This window comes from Brassica rapa, chromosome A02, assembly GCF_000309985.2.
Source record: "Brassica rapa cultivar Chiifu-401-42 chromosome A02, CAAS_Brap_v3.01, whole genome shotgun sequence".
NCBI lineage: Eukaryota > Viridiplantae > Streptophyta > Magnoliopsida > Brassicales > Brassicaceae > Brassica > Brassica rapa.
Window position 1 is genome coordinate 28,077,219 of NC_024796.2, and position 21,037 is coordinate 28,098,255.

At 35.9% G+C, this 21,037-nt stretch overlaps 3 protein-coding genes across 6 annotated transcripts; 2 read left to right on the forward strand and 1 right to left on the reverse strand.

Annotated features, from left to right (window-relative positions):
* Positions 1-29: 29 nt before the first annotated feature.
* On the reverse strand, positions 30-3,811 carry LOC103854624 (pre-mRNA-splicing factor SYF1). 3 transcript variants are annotated; one of them, XM_009131567.3, is made up of 4 exons: positions 3,631-3,811; positions 1,695-3,549; positions 759-1,211; positions 30-670 (listed from the first exon to the last, which is right to left on the reverse strand). In XM_009131567.3, the coding sequence occupies exons 2-4, from the start codon at positions 3,537-3,539 to the stop codon at positions 227-229; spliced, it is 2,742 nt and encodes a 913-aa protein (XP_009129815.1). In that variant the 5' UTR covers positions 3,540-3,549; positions 3,631-3,811; the 3' UTR covers positions 30-226. The 3 variants fall into 3 exon arrangements, with proteins under 3 accessions (XP_009129815.1, XP_033140529.1, XP_018512072.1); XM_033284638.1 differs by having other exon boundaries at positions 1,695-3,553; positions 3,611-3,811; XM_018656556.2 differs by having other exon boundaries at positions 1,695-3,556; positions 3,614-3,768.
* A 249-nt stretch (positions 3,812-4,060) lies between these two features.
* Positions 4,061-12,048, forward strand: LOC103854625 (receptor-like protein kinase ANXUR2). The gene is made up of 3 exons (XM_009131569.3): positions 4,061-6,196; positions 6,380-7,227; positions 7,607-12,048. Exons 2-3 carry the CDS (start codon positions 6,382-6,384, stop codon positions 9,323-9,325), a joined length of 2,565 nt encoding a protein of 854 aa, XP_009129817.2. The 5' UTR covers positions 4,061-6,196; positions 6,380-6,381; the 3' UTR covers positions 9,326-12,048.
* A 57-nt stretch (positions 12,049-12,105) lies between these two features.
* LOC103854626 (probable WRKY transcription factor 74) lies at positions 12,106-16,918 on the forward strand. 2 transcript variants are annotated; one of them, XR_004455235.1, is made up of 5 exons: positions 12,106-12,312; positions 12,465-13,221; positions 13,287-13,412; positions 13,489-13,812; positions 13,901-16,918. XR_004455235.1 is itself a non-coding variant. In XM_009131570.3 (4 exons), the coding sequence occupies exons 2-4, from the start codon at positions 12,482-12,484 to the stop codon at positions 13,634-13,636; spliced, it is 1,014 nt and encodes a 337-aa protein (XP_009129818.1). In that variant the 5' UTR covers positions 12,106-12,312; positions 12,465-12,481; the 3' UTR covers positions 13,637-13,963. The 2 variants fall into 2 exon arrangements, 1 of the variants encoding a protein (XP_009129818.1); XM_009131570.3 differs by having other exon boundaries at positions 13,489-13,963.
* Positions 16,919-21,037: the final 4,119 nt, after the last annotated feature.

Consider the following 21,037-nt stretch of genomic DNA (forward strand, 5'->3'; position numbering starts at 1 on the left):
TAAGAACCTAAAATAAACACTGCAGAAAATAGATTGAAGATGTAATTCTGGTAAAGACGAAGGTAAAATGGAAAGAGTACAGAGAGCTCTGCAGTAAACTAACATATGGTGGAATTGAAACAGAAACAAAAGTACAAAAATTTGTCATGACACTCCAAGATCCTGTTCTGGATATTACAATTCCAATCTGTTGTAGCACAAGACTCATTTGTCTACAAGACTTTATTCACTGAGCTAGCTTCTGCCTCTTTATCCTCTCTAGCGCACCCAGAGTCTTCCCTGCACCGTCTTCCTCAGCTTCTTTACCATCTTCCTCTCTCTTTCTAGCAAGTCCTCCAAACACAGCAGCAGGAACCTCTTTCTGAGCAATCTCTACATTGTCATCTCCATCAGACTCATCTTCATCCGGAAGCTCAATATCTTCTCCATTCCCTGTCACAGGCTTCCCAGCATTCTCACCTGACTGCGAGATGACTCCTGCGCTCACAAACCCGACTCTTCTCCCACCGTCCTTAGATGTAACCGTGGTAGACATTGGCGCCGCCATGAGCTGCCTCTCCAGAGCCGCCATTTCATCATCTGGCAAACCCGCTTTCTTCAGCTCGTCTTTAGCCTCCTCCACATCTATCTTGTCCTTTTGCATCATGTTCTCCGGCAGAATGAAATGAGTCTGAAACAAAAAAAACATATCAAATACTGTCAAGTTGATTGATTCCTTGAGAGCTGAAAGCAAATAGAAAGAGGATAAGAGAGCAAACCTGACTGTAACTTGCGGAGACACTTCTCTTGATCCTAAGCATCTCTCTATACGTGTCTTCATTCCCATGCAACACCTCAAACTCGTGCCACTTGTTCCAGAACTCCGGGTCGGATCTCGGATCAGCATACTGAGAGGCGTACTTGTAGACTGCACGAGAACGATCAATCTCTCCCAGACTTCTCTCCAGCTCTGCAAACTTTATGCACATGATCTTCACATCCTTGTGTGGAAGTCCAGATTCTATTGCTTGCTCGTATATCTCTCTCGTTCTTGGGACACCAAAGATCTCTGCTGCACGGGAAATGTATATCTCGTACATCTCCAGCCTCTGGCCTTCTGGAACCTTCTTGGTGGCTTCTTCGTAAACTTTCATGGCTCGCTTGGCCAGACCATAGTCCTCTTCTAGCTTGGCGTACTGAAGGTATAAGGTCCTGACAGCATCTGATGGAGCCTGAAAGAAGGATAAAGAAGTTAGATCAAACACAAAATAGCCTTTTAATCCAATGTTTGTAAAACCGAACCGGATAATTATTTGGATCACGGTTCAATATGGTTATGGTTTGACGGAGTCAAACATGGTTTAATAACCTGGTTCGACATATTAGTATACAAATTTAAAATTAATATTAGTATATATGATACATAAATAAAATATAAATAAATATCAAATCTAAAACTAGTTTTTTGTTCAAATGATTGGTTCATGAATTTATGATAATTTAAACGGTTTTTATCTAATTTAATAACTTTGAGATCTAATCCAGCTATGTAACCGGTTGGTTCAGGGTCGAACTAGTTATTAACTAGTTATTAGACCTAATCCGGCTACGTGATTGGTTCATGGTCGAACCTGGTTAAACCATATGGGGTCGGTCCGGTTTTGAAAACAGTCTTTTAACCATAAAGAAAGTGTAGAAGAGAAAGATTAGCTTACCATTGAAACAGCATGCTCAAACAACTCTCTGGCCCGCTCCAGCTTTGCCTTCCCATATCTCTTGACGAACTTTGTAAGATAAGTAACCCATATGTCTTTCACATGAGGATACTTGAATATCTTCACACCTCTCTCATACACCTTGAAAGCATCTTCAAAGTACTTATTCTCCTCGAGAAGGTAAGCATAGTTCAGAATGATCTGCGGCGTAGCTATCCTCAAATCCAATATCTTCTCATAGACAGCTCTCGTCGACTCCAGCGTTCCAAGACTCTCCTCCAAATCAACGTAAAAGGACCAAAGCCTCAAGGACCTGTGCAGCTTCATCTGAACCGGCTCGTTCCCATCAGCAGCCACTCTCCTTTTGACTTCTACCGTTGGCACAGCCGTAGCACGCCTCATCAGCTCCAACGCTCCTTTGAAATTCTTGTGCCTCAGCTCCATTTCAGCCCATTCGCACCAGACGCTGGCGAGATGGTCTACTGTCTTGTAGTTCACTTGAACCGCCTTGTCAAGAATCACTCTAGTGTTGACCAAGTCTTTGTGGTCTTCATACAATTTAGCAAACGCAACCCACAAGGTGTGAGGCTTCCCAAGGGCCTTCATAGGATCCACAGTCCTCACTGCTTCTGTGTAAGTGAGAATCTGCTTCGCTGCGTCTCCCTCGAAGATTTTAACCCTCCGATGCCACTGCTCAACGTTGTGTGGGTTCTGCCTAAGGAGGACACTATTAGCTAACGCAGGTCTTCTGTTCATCAGCTCCTCCAAGCGAGCCAACCTCAGATCAACATCGTTATCATCGTTCAGCCAAAACCCGTTCAGAATCTTCCTCTGCAGCTCCTTCACGGATAAAGAAAAGTTAAGCCTCACATCCTCCTCCTCCTCCTCCTCCACATCCTCATCTTCTTCCTCATCACTCGAACTCATCATCTCCATCTTCTTAGCAACCGTACTCTCCTCAAACCTCGAATACACATCGAATATAACACTAAAGTCCCTCACAGTCACAACCTTCATCATCCCCTCCTCATAAACATCCCTAGCCTTCTCAAGCAAGTTCTTCCTAATGTAATAATCCGCAAGAGACGTCCACAGCATCCCAACCTCGTCGGTAAACTTCCTAATCCCTCCTCTAATAATAGCATCCACATTCAACCCCGAGATCTCATTAGCATGACGCACAAGAAGCTCACAAAGCTCCATCCACAGCTTATGCTTAGTCTTCCCTTTAATAGAGTAAAACTGATCATCATTCAAAACAAAAGCCAACCTCTCCGCAGCCTCTTGCCAACGCGCAGACTTCAACAGAAACTCAATAAACTCCTCAATATGAGAAGGATCATACATCAAGTACCTACGATAAACTCTAAGCGAGGTCTCAATGGGGACACCCTCCTGCCCCACAAAGACAAGATACGGCTCCCAGATCCTCTCGTGCTGAGTCACAGGCAACGCACAAAGCGCACGATCAAACGTCCTCCTCGTCCTAGTGACAAGCCTCTGGGAGGTAAGCGTCTGGAGATACATAACCCAGATCCTAGGCATCTTGTGCATAGTCACGAGGCCTCTCTCGAAGGTGTTGTTGAGGGAGTCGTAGTGAGGGTGAGTGACGGGGAGGTTACGAACGATCTCGAGCCTCTCGCGGAGGTAAGCGTGCCAGAGCTTGTAGCTTCCGGGGAGGGCCTTGAGGGCTCTCTCGTAGATGACGAAGCGTTTCTTGAAGGGGGAGTCGGATTTGGAGATGAGGTAGCGCCACCAGAGCTTGAGGCTGAAGGGGTTTCGGAGGATCTCTTCCTCGTAGACGAGGTCTTCTTGGGAAGGGTAGAGATCTTGGGAGATGGCCATAGCTTTAGATCTACGATTGGAGGAGATAAAGGTAGAGACTTTAGTGTTTGTTTGGTGGATTGAGGATGAGGGATGAGAGAAGGAAGCTTACTTGGTAATGGGTTGAGGTCGATTTTCGACGGCGCGGTGGTGAGGAGCAGCAGACGACGGTGGAAGTTGTTGCTTTTTTTCTCCCCGGCGTGAAGGTTTTTTTTAGGGTTGGGGAAAGGAAGAGAAAGGATGAGAGTTTAGTCAAGTGTTGTAGATTTATAACTAACCAAACCAAAATTAAATGATCCAACCAAACCAAACCGAACTAAACCCACACCATATGTAAACCAAACCAAAGTTAATTCGGGTGATTTTGGTTGGAGTTTTATCAAACCCAAGTTAACCAAACCCCAAATTAAACCGGAAGGCCTATCTCTCTATTACAATATGCTGATGGACTATGACGATAGAGCCGGTTTAGAGGTAAAGCTAATGAAACACAAGTTATAGCGCAGCGCGTTAACATGTTTGGGGGTATATCGTTTATGTAAATGAATTTTGCAATGTACTGGTATAATCAGCTTCGCTAGGCTTCACTGTGTAAAGGGGTTAAAAATTCAAATGATTAGCTAATTAAGTCGAGATTAGCTAGCTAGCTTGGACTGTGTAATGTGTTTAGAGCTGTGATTGAGTTGGGATGTTCCATGCCATTTGAGATGCTTCTCACATGAGGAAAGGAGGGAGATGTGATGAATGTGTCGGTGTGTCTATAATATTGTGCTGATGTTGAATCTGGATTTGTGGGTTGAATGGAGTTTTGAACCTTAACTAGTGCGCAATATGATATTTAAGAAGAAGAAAAAACATTTTTTGTTACCTATCTCTTTTCATTGCTATGTCACTTGAGAAAAGTATTTGATACACATGTAAAAAACTGTCAGAAATTCATATCAAGTTGATCAAAGATTTGTACATTTGCGTATGACACAAGTGAGGTTCATAGAACACTTCCATCGATGAGTTCTCATCCGAGGTACTTTTAGTTTAGTTTCTTTGAAAAATAAATAAAATTTAAGTATTTAATAAATGACAATAAAATAATACTAATTGATAATGTTGCTGTTATGGAAAGCATGCTTGAAAGTCTTTTCACCTGGTAACCATCAAATCCACAACCATATATTATAATTTTATATGCATACAGTAAACAAATAAGAAGGGGCTTCATGTCTTCATTTTGTTACCTTTCCTCATTTCCTGTGTAGAGAGAACCATAATCTCTTGCTCTCTCTGTGGTTGTTTCTTTCCTCCCATAACTTTTCTCTTTCAGCGACATCCTTCTTTTTTTTTTGAAACACTCAGAGACATCCTTCTTGTAGGATTCTTTCTATACTATATCTCACCAACAAGAGTAGAAAACAAGTGCTTTGAAACTTTGAGTCACAAACGTCTACATTCATTAGTGAGATTTTGCATCATAGATGCAAATGCAACAGCTTGTGCCCAATGCCTTGATCTTTGTTCCTGTTGGGGATTGTCCCCTGCACAACTCAAATTCACAATGACTAATCTATGTATTGTTTCCGTAAAAACAAGATATGTGGCTACACCTAAATGTTCAAGTGTGATGTGTTTGAGTATGAGTTTGTATGAGCATAAAGTAATGAACACAGAAATTTGTTAACGGGTTCGTTTTCTACATCCCCATCCAGAGGCGGACGCAAAGGCAAGCTCATGGGGGCATGTGCCCCCAACTGTTTTTCAATTTTCCTTAAGTAATTATTGTAAAGCCTAAGAAATGCCTTCAACTCAAAAATTAATCTTAATGGAAACAATCTTGTGCCCCGGACTACTTATGTTCCTACATCTGCTACTGTCCCCTTCCCCGAGACCACGTCCAGAACTCATTTACTAGAAAAGAACACAAACGATTTTAGATTTGGTTACGGGTCTGTCTAGATGTATGTTCTTCCTCTGCTGGCTGCGTGTGACACCAATTAACACGGCCAACAAAGAAGCTTCTACGGGTCGGGTTGATCAGAAACTCTTCTCTATCCTGTTTTCTGCCTGAAAATTTCGCCGACACAGCCACGTAAACCCTCACAAAAGAGACTCAAGTAGGCTTTAATGGAGGATTAGAAAAGTAGTTTCCACCATTGATTTATGAAATGGAGTCAAGCTATTTTCCCTCCATTGTTTAAATTTGATACAAGGACTCATTCCATATATTTAGAGACCTTTCTTTGTTTAGATTCTTGACCCCTTAAAAGAAAACGAGTTTTAGAATTATCCTACTCTAAAAGAATATACATTGACCAAACTTGATAGTTTTCCTATTTTAAGATTCAAGTAAAATTTAAGAATTTTACTTATATTATCAAAGTATATTTCAATTAAAATAAAGTCATGAATTTTATTTCAAAAGCATGAAAAGAAACTCAAACGTATATGTTTTCCTCTTCTAACCAATTTTCTAAACATAGCTTTCTCGATTAATCCTCTCTACCATACATTGTGTAACTATTTTCTGTTTCTCTTTCCGACACAATACCGAAAAATGAGAAAAAACCAATAACCTTTTTGTCTTGTTGAGGTTTCTGCTTCTGTTTCCATGGCTTTGATCATACATTGTTAGGTTACAGAGAGGAGAAGAAACAAGCCTCCAGTTTTCTCTGCTGGTGCTTAAGGTAATAGCTTTCAAAGAAAAGTCATTTCTTATATGTTTCAATTAGTCTAAAAATCGGTATAGACAGCCAATAGACCTAGACAACAAGTCGGTCATGAACAAAACTATTTTTTAAACGTTTTTATGTTTCTTGAACATTGGTTTAATCACTTTATTGGAATTTAAACTTGTCTTTATGTTTCAGCCATGAACGAGAAAACGCGGAATCTATGTTCCCTCATCTGTTTCTTCTACGTTCTTCTCGTTTCCCCTTCTCAATCTAACGCTAAAGACGTTGCGTTGGGCTGCGGAGCGACAGAACCATCAACTGATCCAGACAAGAAAAAATGGGAACCAGACACCAAGTTCTTGAAAACACCAAACACGGTTCAGGCAACAGCTACGTATCAAGATCCTTCGCTTCTCTCAACTATCCCTTACATGACAGCAAGAATCTTTACAGCTCCTGCGACCTACGAGATCCCTGTTAAAGGAGACAAAAGACATTTGCTCCGTTTACATTTCTACCCATCAGTATACACAGGACTCAACATCGACGACTCTTACTTCTCCGTGGCAGCTAACGATGTTACACTTCTAAGCAACTTTAGTGCAGCTATCACATGTCAAGCCCTAACACAAGCTTACCTCGTTAGAGAATATTCTCTTGCACCAACCCTAAAAGATGTCTTGACCATCACGTTAACTCCTTCTGATAAACATCCTAAGGCGTTTGCTTTCATAAACGGTATTGAGGTCATTGAGATGCCTGAGCTGTTTGATACGGCTGTTCTCGTTGGTTTCGCGGACCAGACATCTGATGTTAAGTCCGCGAATCTTCAGACAATGTTTAGGGTTAATGTCGGTGGTCAAGATATACCTGGAAGCAAAGACTCTGGTGGGTTAACAAGAACGTGGTACAACGATGCTCCTTACATATTCAGTGCTGGTCTTGGTGTTACCCTTCAAGCAAGCGACAACTTCAGGATTGATTACCAGAAAATGCCGGTTTCTACTGCTCCAGCTGATGTCTACAAAACAGCTCGATCACAGGTATTGAGATATTTAATATATATATATTAATATAATTTAATACATTTTAGTTTTCTTAGTAAGCTAATTATATTTAGCTTTTTGAGTAAGTGGAGTCTATTTTATACTCCCTCTGCAAGGTTTTTAAATACAAATTTTTAAACAATTTATTTTGATTTACATAAAATTATCATTAAATAAAACTAATCCAATAAAAATATTATATTTTGAAATTAGTCATAAATTTTAGATGATATTAAGTTTTATTCAGAATATTGAGAACATCATCTATTTTGCAACAAATATTTTCTTTCAACACCTTTTATAATGAAAGAGAGGAAATATAAACTATGTAACACCGGTTAAGGAAATTCAAATTAATCTCACATTCTTATAACAGGGACCCAATGGAGATCTCAACGTGAAATCAAACCTAACATGGGTGTTTCAAGTTGATACAAACTTCACATACATCATGAGACTCCATTTCTGCGAGTTCCAGCAATCTAAAATCAACCAGAAAGCTTTCAACATATACATCAACAACAAAACCGCACAAGCGGACGCAGAGGCTGCAGATATAATAGCATGGTCTGGAGGTAAAGGTGTCCCAACGTACAAGGACTACGCAATGTACGTTGATACTACTAACGGAGGCGAAGAGGTTTCACTTCAGATGACTCCTTCCGTATTTGCCAAGCCAGAGTATCTCGACTCGCAGCTCAACGGGCTAGAGATATTCAAGATGGACACAATGAAGAACCTCGCGGGTCCAAACCCTAGACCATCTGACATGAAAGCTAATGAAGATGCTAAAAAAGAGTTTCGAGGTGACAAAAGAGTCACAGCTTTCGTTATTGGCTCAGCTGGTGGAGTAGCAGCGGTTTTACTATGCGCATTGTGTTTCACAATGTATCAAAGGAAACGTAAGTTCCAAGGAAGTGAATCTTACACGTCGAGCTGGCTTCCTTTATATGGAAACTCCCATACTTCTACTATATCGGGTAAGAGCAACAACGGAAGCCACTTATCTAACCTAGCAGCTGGTCTATGTCGAAGATTCTCGTTGTCGGAAATAAAACACGGAACTCAAAACTTCGATGAGTCTAACGTCATCGGAGTTGGAGGGTTCGGTAAGGTTTACAAGGGTGTGATAGACGGAGGGACAAAAGTGGCCATCAAGAAATCAAACCCTAATTCAGAACAAGGTCTCAACGAGTTCGAGACAGAGATCGAACTTCTCTCAAGGTTAAGACACAAACACTTAGTCTCCTTGATAGGTTACTGCGACGACGGTGGAGAGATGTGTCTCATATACGACTACATGTCACTCGGAACGCTTAGGGAGCATCTTTACAACACGAAGAGACCTCAGTTAACTTGGAAACGACGTTTAGAGATAGCCATTGGATCTGCGAGAGGGTTGCATTACCTTCACACGGGTGCAAAGTACACGATCATTCACCGTGACGTGAAGACAACAAACATCTTGTTAGACGAGAACTGGGTCGCGAAGGTTTCTGACTTCGGTTTGTCCAAAACCGGACCGGACATGAACGCGGGAGGTCATGTTTCGACCGTGGTCAAAGGAAGTTTCGGGTATTTGGATCCAGAGTACTTTAGGAGACAGCAACTAACTGAGAAGTCAGATGTGTACTCTTTTGGAGTTGTGTTGTTTGAGATCTTATGCGCTAGACCAGCGTTGAACCCTAGCTTGCCTAAGGAGCAAGTGAGTCTTGGAGACTGGGCTTTGAACTGTAAACGTAAAGGGAATCTTGATGATATCATTGATCCTAACTTGAAAGGGAAGATCAATGCGGAGTGTTTGAAGAAGTTCGCTGACACGGCGGAGAAGTGTCTTTCCGACAGTGGGTTAGACCGACCGTCCATGGGAGATGTGTTGTGGAATCTTGAGTTTGCGCTTCAGGTGCAAGAAACTGCTGATGGCACGCGTCGTCGAACGCCTAGTCATGGCAGCGCTTCGGAGGATCTAGGCGGAGGAGGTGGTGGTGGAGGTATGGCGGTCAACGTTAGCGCCGGTGAACATGACGTCAGTGACTTGTCCTCGGAAGAAAATAGTGGGATATTTTCTCAAATTGTAAATCCTAAAGGGCGATAAAAGGTAAATTCACAACCGAACATTCTTGATATGAAAAGTCATTTTTTTCTTATTTTGTTTTTTTCTATGTCATGTGATAGACAAAGAAGTAACTTAACTATACAGTCTATTCATTCCTTTTAATTTGCTTGTGGTTTTATCAATTAATCTAAACTCAAAACATTTGTAAAATTATATATATGTGTGTTGTTATATATGTTATCAAGAATATTGTATAATGGTTTGAAATTAGAATTCTATATCATTTCCCCCCTATATGTATGTTGCTTTAGTTTATATTTAGAGAGTAAACCCGAAGAGATTAAGGAAAAGTTTGAGGAGTAATCATTTTCTCATTGGATTTTAGAATAAGGCCATTGGATTTTTGGTTAAAGAAATCTCGACGTCCCTTTGGGATTGGATTCCATCAGATTGCTTCTATGAAGCCCAAGACAAAATGTTTTATGTTTGTAAAACATATTGTAAGCATATAACAAAGAAGCTTTTAGGAAAGAAGGAGTTTGGTCGGTTCCTCTATATCTATAAGCATATAACAAAAAAATACATATACTCATGTGGTTGGTGAATGTTCGGAATTTTCATAGGCTATAGGGAAAATATCTAAAATATCATCTACTTTTAAACCAACTGATTTTTTTTTTGAAGATTTTGAAAAAGAAGAAGCAAAGATCAAACACACATTTTGCAAACTGGATATTATAAAATTAGCATTGTATACATATATTTATATGGTAGTGTCTGTATACTATATAATGGCTCAATGATTATGTTGATGGGGATCATCATATTCACATTCCATAGTGGATGTCGAACCAAAGGTCACTACCAAAGTGGATGATGGTACGAATTTCATATTTTATGTCTTTATCAGCTTTGCAACCATCCTATATATCATTTAAGTACATATGTTTTATATATTATGCACTTTATACATTGTCTAAGAAAAAAATGCACATCTTCATATCAAAACTATTTTAGTATTCAATCTTCCCAGGTATGCACCATATTCCAAGCGCGGCGCATATATCATTAAGTAGTAATAGTATCTTTTTCAATCTTCCCAGATATACAACAAACGCATCCTAATCGGAGAATCCAACTTGGTTATTATAGTTTGATTTTCTAAACTAAAATTACAACTAATTTCACGATACGGCGCACGTCACTACTAAAGCTGCACATGGACACATATGTGACATACATGTATATGATTGGATAGGAATGAAATCAAAGAAAGGAATGGTGATAAGATATGCATCGTGGGCTTGATACGATATCCAAATTAAAAAAGATGAAAAAAGCTCCATGCGTCAGAAAGATTATTGTCAACAAAATAATTGATTTGCTCTTTGGCTTTTGCTCCTAATATTTTCGACGATTTCGAGAACCTTATTGGATGCGCTCAACGTATTATAGTATTAGAAAACGGATATACTAATTAAAATTTTTAAGTGGTGGAGCAGGCCAATCTAGTGTGATTATATGATAGTGCCTTTGTAAGTGTGAAAATTGACGAAAACGAATCGGACAGGCCTACTTAACCTAACGAGTAGAGGACGAACATACAACGACAAAGAAAACGACTATGATACATAAAATATTGCTTTGAACGATACAGAAGTTGAATTTCTTAAATAGACTCTCTACACAAACAGAAAACAAATGACAAAGGCAAAACTTATGTCATCGCAACAAGTAAATGGATGAACAAAATCGAAACAGCTAAGGTACAAAATAAATCTCTTTTCAGTACTGAAGCGTGGAGAAACAAACAGTTCATTAAGTACATGACAAGAGGCAAAGAGAATCTTTGCCGGGTCAACTCATGTCTGTGTCTCATTTTGGGTCCACTCTTTTTAATTGAAATTTTACTTCTTGGTTTTTTTCTTCATTACTGTGACGAGATCTCGAGTTTATGAAAATAATCAGACTAAATTTTAAGAAAAAGTGCAATTTTCCAGATATTTAAGTGAGATTTAGAACATATATCTATATCCGTATCACAAAGTAAAGTGCAACGAAATATCTTCATACCCTTTTACTGGAATAGTAATTTAATTTTGGATGTAAATTAAACAAAAACATATGATTGGTATAAATATTAAATGTCAATAAAGTTTTCCATTTTCAAAATAAGACAAGAAACAGACAACAGTGCATGTTCAGTCAACATTCCAGCTACACGTGTTACGAAGAAGACAGAGACCTTTGAATACGTGTCGCAATCTTATCCGTGGTTTGTCCAAGTTGCATGCTTGAGATTCTGAAGAACACATAGCTGGAACATGGACCCATTGACGACAGGTTTCTAGTTTCATTTTATTTACTTTTTTTGGTTTTAACATTACGATGCAATATCTAGTATTTTTTAAAACAGCTACATTCATGCTATGTTTTGGATTCAAATACTAGTTTAGCTCATCTTTAACATATTTTTATATTTTTGTAACAACATATTATTGTTTTATAGTCATTTTAGTATAATCTTCTAAAATACATGAATGTTTCTCTATTTATAGGGTAAGACATTGGACCAAAAATATATTTATTTAAGAATTTTTCTATTTATTATAAAATGTTAAAATGAGCTGGAGATACTTTTATAGTACTATTTTAATTTTTATCGTATATAATAAAATATTAAGGATAAAATTCTCCATATCAAATAGTATCTTTTGCTAAGAAAAAAAAAGAACAAAACTTGTTAATTACAGTTTCACAATCAAAATAAAAGTAGATGCGAAGTAGGTCCAGTAGTGGGGACCTACCACAAATCTTTTACAGAGGACTCTGTTTTTCTCTATCCTTCCTCTTGTGACTGCGACGACCATCTCTCAGGCCCAACTCCACTTCACTCTCTTCTCTCACCTCTATGCTTTTTTGCCCTTTTAAATATTTTAAATCATAGTGACAAAGTAGAAGAAAAGATTTGTAATGTAATGGTGGTGAGGGAATATTAGTGAAAGAACATCTTCCTCCCAGATAAAGTAAGTCATAACCTTTGTACTTCTCTCTTCTTACAGGAAGATTTGTTAGGCATGTTCCTTCTTTCTAAGGGGATCTGAGTTTGGTGTTATCAAGAGATTTGATATTGCATTCATAAGATATTAAGTTTTTTTTTTGTTTCTTTCCTCTTAAGATTGTGTGGGAAGGAAAATGGAGGAAGCTGAAGCTGCAAACAAAGCAGCAGTGGAGAGCTGTCATGGAGTCTTGAATCTCTTGTCACAACTAACCAATGATCCTAAGTCCATAATGTTTGAAACAAGAGAAGCAGTTTCCAAGTTCAGGAGAGTTACCTCTCTCTTGTCTAGTGGGTCAGGTCAAAGGAAGATTAAGAAACTCAACAACAACTACTACAAGCTTAGGTCTCTTCAGTTGCCCCAACACCTCTTTTTGGAAAGTCCTGTTTCTAGTAATAATGCTATAACTGGTTGCATTCCAATTCTAGCACCAAAGCCTCTTCAGATTGTACCACCTTCTGCTCCTAGTTATAGTGAACAGCGACAGGGTCATCCTCCACCTATGATGCTTAACCAGAAAATGTGTGTTGACAAGTCCTTTCTGGAGCTAAAGCCACCGTCTTCTCGTCAAAGTCCCTATCAGTTTATCCCTAACCACCAGCAAGGAGTGTACTCTAGGAGCAATAGTGGTTTAAATCTGAAGTTTGATGGGCCTGGTGGTGGTAGTTGTTATTCCCCAAGTGTCTCAAACGGATCAAGATCGTTTGTTTCATCTCTTAGTATGGATACTAGTGTGGCGGATTACAGCAGAAACTCGTTTCATTTGATAGGATTACCTCAGGGATCTGATCATATCTCCCAGCATTCAAGGAGGACAAGCTGCTCTGGTAGTTTGAAATGTGGTGGTAGAAGCAAGTGTCATTGTTCTAAGAAAAGGTATGTGTAGATTTTTTTTTTCTTATTTTAGAAAAATTGTTTATGTAGTGTTTGATTCTTTACAGGAAGTTGAGAGTGAGACGATCGATTAAAGTACCTGCAATTAGCAACAAGATTGCTGATATACCACCAGATGAGTATTCATGGAGGAAGTACGGACAAAAGCCAATTAAGGGTTCTCCTCATCCTAGGTAAGTACATAGTTACATGTTTAAGGAAATGGACTAGTTCACATGTTTGTCTTTATAATGTTGTTTCTTGTTGCAGGGGGTACTATAAATGCAGCAGCCTGCGAGGTTGTCCAGCAAGGAAGCATGTTGAAAGATGTGTAGATGAAACTTCAATGCTAATTGTGACTTATGAAGGTGAGCATAACCATTCGAGAGTACTCTCTTCCCAATCAGCTCAAACTTGATTAACCAAACCGGTCTAGTATCTGTGGTTTACAATTGTATATTCCACTTGACATGATGGTACTTACTTGGGATTTTACTCGTTGCATTACAAGTATGGTTTCAGCCTTATCTACATATAGATAAAATGGTATAATCTAGAAGGGTTTTTGGTTTGTATCAGATGTTGGTTCAATAGGTTTGGCTTCAGCCTTATCTACATATTGTTTTTAAATATGGTATAATCTAGAAGGGTTTTTGGTTTGCATCAGATGTTGGTTCAATAGGTTTGGCTTTGTTGAGCAAATGTCAACTGATATTTATCTAATATGATTGGGTTTCTCTATTCTCTTCATCAAGTCCAACCGAATGTAAATCAGTGGCAAACTCTTCAAGATATAGCTTCATTGGCTCTTTAATGAGTGCTATATATAGATCCTCTTACTCTAGGCTCATTAACAAGATTTTTCAAGGCCCACATTGTTCATCTATCAAACCCAATAGGCCCAAATTATTAAACTACAATTCATATTGTACATTTTTAGACAAATATTAGGAAAGAAAAACTATTTCAATTCAATAGTATTAGACCATTAACAAGATGGAATTTTTTCTTAAAACTGAACCGGATAGTGTTTACTGGTTTAACCGGGGGTTCAGTCCGGGTTTGAAAACATTGCTTACTACTTACGGTTTCATTTTCATCACAAGATTTCTGAGTAAGCCTTGGATCCCATGATTAAATAATCTAAAGCCACAAATTATAGTGGGCCGACGAGGTTAATTATATTCACAGTTGCCATGATTTGATTATCTGTGTTGTAAGTTCCTTACGTAAGTTTTCTTTCAAGATGCAAAATACATTAGTTTCATGAATCATATTAAAAATGCAACACGATTGAAGATAGACGTATGTACCTTATGTCACATGGTCCGATTTCAAAATGAGAGTGGACCCTTTCGGGTACAGTAAACATTAGTATAAGTGTGACATTCAACGAGGTTAAACACGGTATAGTTTTGTAGTTTGGAATCATGCTAAAGCTTTGTTGTCGATCAGTCGATGCAATATATATTTAGATTTTGTTTCGTCCCCAGTTTGAATTTCATGAAAATGGAAATGAAGATGTGACGTTTCATTGGAAGAGGGGAAAAAGCTTCACCCAAACCAACATTGCATGTGAATTTTATGTTTTTTTCTCTTTCCTTTCATCGAATTTAGTCACATGCTCCCTTATATCATAACCTTTAGTTTCTTGAAAGATACTATATAGTAAGAGTTAATTGTTCCCAATAATTCTTGTAAGTAATTACGCACGATGATCAAGAATAATCAATATGGTCCTGTTTCAGTTTTAGATCTTTGTTATATTAAGTATCAAATATGTACTCCTTAAACCTTTAATTTGTTAGACTTTTTAAGAAGTTAATAGTAACTTCTTGTATCACTCCACCAAAACTTTAATTTGTTATCATGAAGTTAAAATAATTTGACAGATTGAGAAAAAAACTAGATTTGATATAATATGTGTCCACCATGCTCCATAATTACCAACACTAGCCGAAAGAGGAGACGAATGGGTTGAAAAGTAGGGTGTGTTTCCTTGTAGAGGTCCTAAAATTATTTTGATGGCACTTACTCAATAATGATTAATGCCCTCATACCCACCCACATGTTCCCTTCATATGTAGTTCCAATCAATTTGGTTGGACAAAACACAGAGCAATACTAATGGTAACCTAACAACTATTCTCAAATCAGTGTTTCCTAAGTCTCATTCACTTTTTATTCTCTTTTATCATTATTAGTACCATTACCAATACTACCTTTTTTCTTTAGACCTTCGCATCAAGACTATCTAAGTTTGGTTCAAGTTCAAGATATAACTTGGTGCTAGCCACAAACACCAACAAAATGTTTTTACTTTGTGTTTGTGATGCCGCTCCTCAAAGGTTATATTTTTTTTTTCTTTTTTTTTTTGGTAAATTATATTTTTGAGTTATATTTTATATATATCAGACGGCTAAAAATTTTCTTAGTGATATGAAGAAAGTGGTTAAAAAATTCGAAGAAAAGATATGGTTAAGTTAAGATTCATAGTTCACAAAACAGTTGCATACAAAATGTTATAAAAAAGAATAGGGTAACATATTGAGGAATGTGATTCGACAAAAATATAATTAAAATCTACATGATTTTTTACTACGAAATTATAAAAGATTATTGCCAATAGTGTTAAAAGGACCCTTTTCAATCTTATATTGCTTCAGGTTATCCAACTTGGCTAAGTCACTTCTTTGTTTAGGTTGCTTTATTCTGCCTTGTTTTTCTTGTAGTTTCTTTGGATTTATCCTGATCCTCTCTACTCATCTTTATTTTGTTAATATAATGATAGTATTTAAAAAAAAACTATAAAAGATTTTGATCCAAAAAAAAACTATAAAAGATTATATTTCAAACCTTTTTTACAAATGTCTTTGTTTCAACTACTGACTGTCTCTTCTAGTGTATATTTGAACCATCTATTCCAACAGTTCTTTTTATTTGCATGCATGGTCACTCCTGAGTAACCCGAATAAAATATTCGTCTATAGTCTTTATATCTTTTGAAAAAAATAATATAAATATAGGTTTTTGAATTTGTAAAAAAATATTTTTATTAAAATCTTTACTAAATCGCATATAATTTTTCTTATAAAATTTGAAGACCGGCCTATCTGCATGTATGGTACGCTAGACTCGGTTATTCAGCCAAATTCAATTAGGTTAAAATTAGAAACTTCGTCCAATTTTTCTAATTGTATCATACGATCTTTTACTTAACTATTACTTTATTTATTTTATAACAAATGTCATTCTAATGTTCTTTTATTGTTTCAAACTGTTATTCTACATTTTCAATATAATTTTTTATAGTAAATACTTTTCTTATCTTTTTAAATAGTTAATATATGTTTCGCTATAACATTTTCATTTAAATAATTGTACAATAAATATATATATTAATATATTAAATCATTTTTAATTGGTGAAATGTGTTTATATAAGCTACACTTTTTGTGAAATTGAGAAAGGAATTTAATTTTCAAGTTCAACTCAAACTGTTATTATTTTATGTCCTTTTTTTTGTTTTGAGAAAACTATTGAATGTCTTTTTCTTTGTAACAAACACTAATATTTTTTTTTTTGAACTTAACAAACATTAACATTATCTATCGAATCAAATATCTAATGATAGCATTTTTAAAATAATAAATCAAATAAAATTAAAATAACACAAGTTTATAATATGAGTAGAATATCGCTTTACTGAATTTTTTATAACATATATTTTGTCGATGTTAAAGATATATTCAAAGTACGTGTGCATGATTTTTTTATTTATCGTATTATATATGTACTAGTATTGGTCCCATGCTGCGCATGGGAGTAGTTTTGGCTTACAAATAAAAGTAAAGTAAATGTTTAATTACATATAACTAAAAATGACATGTAACTTTGATTTATCAGGAGATAAGTATTAACACATTATAATTAATTAGATTTTCTTAAATTTTGTTAAATTTATTTTAATTAGCTTGTTGGATACAAATATTACTTTGATGCTTTCCTGCTTTACTTTTATGTCTTGTTCTTTTTCCATATTTTCCTAATTCTTAGCATGCAATCTATGCTTCTTAGTTTATTACATCTAGTCATTTATTTAGTATATCCATCTGTAAACAGTAAGAATCATATGTAACAGAGAAACATCATATCGTGAAAGCAAATCAAACGGTAAAATAATCAAGTTATCAAAGTTGCTACTAACACGTAGCTGCTAATACAAACAAAGTTACTGCAAGAACTACAATAATACAAACACGTAGCTGCTACTACGTATCTATGTTAATTTTGTCTTAGAATTTAAGCAGCCTTCCAATGAAATATTGATTTTGCCATCTTAAACAGGTCATGTTTCTCTTGTCCTAATTGTACATAAACAAACTTTTTACTGAATATTTGAATAATTAAAACTCTAAGGCAGTAGCAAAGTACTCACATAGTCTGAAGGATGTTTTCAATCTATTGTACAGGAAAACAACAATATAATTAAGTCGATTCTTTAGTAATGAATTAGTGGAAGGGTATTCACCTTTTATCCAAAGCCTTTCTTCTAATCCCACCACGTCTTCTTTCTATCTTCCTCCTTTTTTATCCAAAATCTTTTTGTTTCTGGTTGAATATCTCCAGCAATGCAAATCTACCAAATTGACTCTAGAACCTTCCAAGCTTTAAACTGGTTTTGATAAATATATGTAGTGCTCTCTAAAAGTCAATGAAACCGTACAAATAGAGGGGATATAGGTTGGTGGCATCTGTTTTCTACGCCTCAAATTATGGATTAGAGTTTTGAAACTAAAAAGAGTATAGACCTTTTAATTTTGTTATGATCGATGAGAGTTTTTCAGATGTTTGTTTCCAGATCTGAGAAATATATAAGTATGGAAAAAAGATCATGGACAAAGGAGCAAGATCGTGGATTTGTGGAATTGTTATTTAGAAACCGTTAGATAGTTATTTTTTTCCAACTATTATTTTTTCAATTGATTTTTTTATTTTGTAAATATTTTCCACATGTCAAATTTTGATTTGTTGAGTGACTTGTGCTTTAGTATATAAGGGATATAATTTTGGTTTTGAGGGGTTCAGTAATCTCACATACCGTTTCTTCTCAGTCCAAATACATCGCATGCAAGAATTCGACGTTGGGAGTAGTGCCACTGGATAAGTAGTCGTTTTTAACTTTGTATATTTATTATTTTGGAATAGTTTTTAGGAATCGTTTTTTTTTTAACACTAGGAATCGTATTCTATAACATCAACTTTTAAAGAGGAGTCTTGTCGCTAAGAACAAATTTTGAGAGATGGATTGGACATGGCTTTCAGAGATCATGTGAGCTCTTGGGACCCAATTCCTTAATTATTGATCCTCCATTTCTCACATTTATAGGTTTTGAATGCGAATAAAATATTTTTAAACTTTCTTGTATTTTTGACAAACAGAACTACGAAGGAATATCATAAATTCAATATTGTGTGCGACACAATTATAAAACCTTGTGTCTCAGGAATGGAATATCATAAATCCAATATTGTGTGTGACAGGAATCACAAGGTCGTCTTTATTTTGTTACGAACGTTTGCAGCCGTCAAACACTATACGCATATCGGGTTGGGTTGGTAGTAGTCTCGCTTTATTTATTGTCAAATCATAAAAACTACTGATATTTTTAGGCTTTTTTTTCTTTCTGGTCACCGCTATGAGCCTTAACTTTCAAGAACTCTGAAATACGTACTCATGCTTTTGAAGCTTTCACATATATCCAAAAAATGCGAGAAGAATGCAGGACTAGACCAAATAATAGCCACAAGGTTTCTACTGAATTAGATTTCATTTACGTATTCCATGTGATATATATATATATATATATATATATATATATATACGTTGAATTATTAATCTTTAAACTATATGGTTTTGTATTTAGGCTTCAACTAGTTCATACATGTTTCTGAAAAAAATCAAGAAAAAGCTTTATAATAAGCTATCATTTACATATTCATCTAAAGCTGGCCATACGGACAGACCAACGAAAAGCCACTAATATATATAATGTGTATGAGGAGCCAAACTTACAAATTCAAGTGACGTCAAGAAACAAACAAAAAAAGACATTACTACAACTATTCCTTATGTTTAATTTAGTTTCCTATGTTTTCGTATTCCTTATGTTTAGTAATTTCATATGTTTTTCTTTCGGCTATGATTTGTATTATATCATCCATCGTTTCTGAATTGTTTTTCTGGATTTTCCTATCTTCTCTAAGTAATTTTGTAATTAGGAAAACATATGACATTTTTAAAATAATTTTGGTCTTATTCAGTTGGTGACTCGAACCTAAGAATTTTCTTCCAAAAAAACTTTGAAAAAGGTAAGCTATTTCCACTTCAACAAAATCATGATTATATTACTTCAATCTATACACATTTCAGAGTGACCGCCGAATGTATCACATTAAGAATTAAGATCATGGTGGACGTTTGTCAACCAGTAACCATATATATATATATAGATGTATACATTGTCTTCTCTCGCTTTCTTTGTAAACAAGAGATGGATAAATTGTTGGTAGGTGGAAATCAAGAGTTTTATTTCCATAACATTTTTGAAATATTAGTGTTGAAAAGGAGATATTAGTATATCAATACAGAGCACGTTTGCATGGATTTCTTGTCCGATATAGAATCTAACATTTGGTAAAGACATATCTAAATGCTATAAAACACTAACTTGGTATATGAAAAGAAAATAAAAAAATTAGGTGGATTTGTTTGTTTTCTTTAGAAACTGAAACACAATAGTACTGTCACTTGCCATTAGGCATTTCTCATTAGTTTTTTATAAACCGACAATTAACAAAACTTGCCAAATTTTAGGCGAGAAAAGACATAAAATAGACGTGGACGTCACATGTTTGACACATCCGAGTTAAGTTGTTATAGCCGTTTGCATGTAAAATGTGTAGTGTCTTTCTCGTTTATTTTCCGTGCTCTCTTTAAAGCCTAAGGGTTTTATTTGCTAGCTGTCGATAAAACGGTTTGTTCAAAGTTTCACCCGTCGCCTTGGTATTATTCGTCCGATTGTTAGTAAACCTCGATCATAACATTGTTCTGACTGGTAGAACAACGAATACAAGAACTCCAGAAAAATGAAGCTAACGACAAGAATGAATTTATATCTTGCTTTTAAAAGATTTTATCACCCTCAAACCATTACCATTTAGTTTTTGATTGATATTTAAAGTTGATTTTATATATTTTCCCCAAATATATATATATATATTGGTCATCTTCATTTAATTCATTGCAATTTGCAAATACTCCTACTAAATTAAATACAGCTTTTAATAGCGTGAAGATACTATTGCTGTAGTTATGATCTCTTTATAGGCATAATTAATCGGGAAAACAAAACAATTCATTTATCCTTGCAGATTAATTTAATGTTCATTGGCAATTACTATAGTTTTGGGTGCTAATATTAAACAGATAAACATTAAAAGTAGAGCCTCCGTGGTTCATATATGCAGAAGGAATATCTCGGATCTATTTTTGGTATCAACGAATAAGATGTTAATTTATAGTATTTAACTACATCTACTAGAGGCCTTTACGTGAGATTAATAAAACCACCCAAAGATAATGTAGTTGTTAAATCTTTTTTATTTTTATTTACCGACCATCAAAACTTACTTCAAGAGTTCGAACAAAATATAATAATGAGAGGGACTTTTATATCAAATAACTCTAAACTAATTATTAAATTTTCTTACCAGAGCATTTCAAAAACTTTAGAGATCCTTTAGTCAAACGTCATCA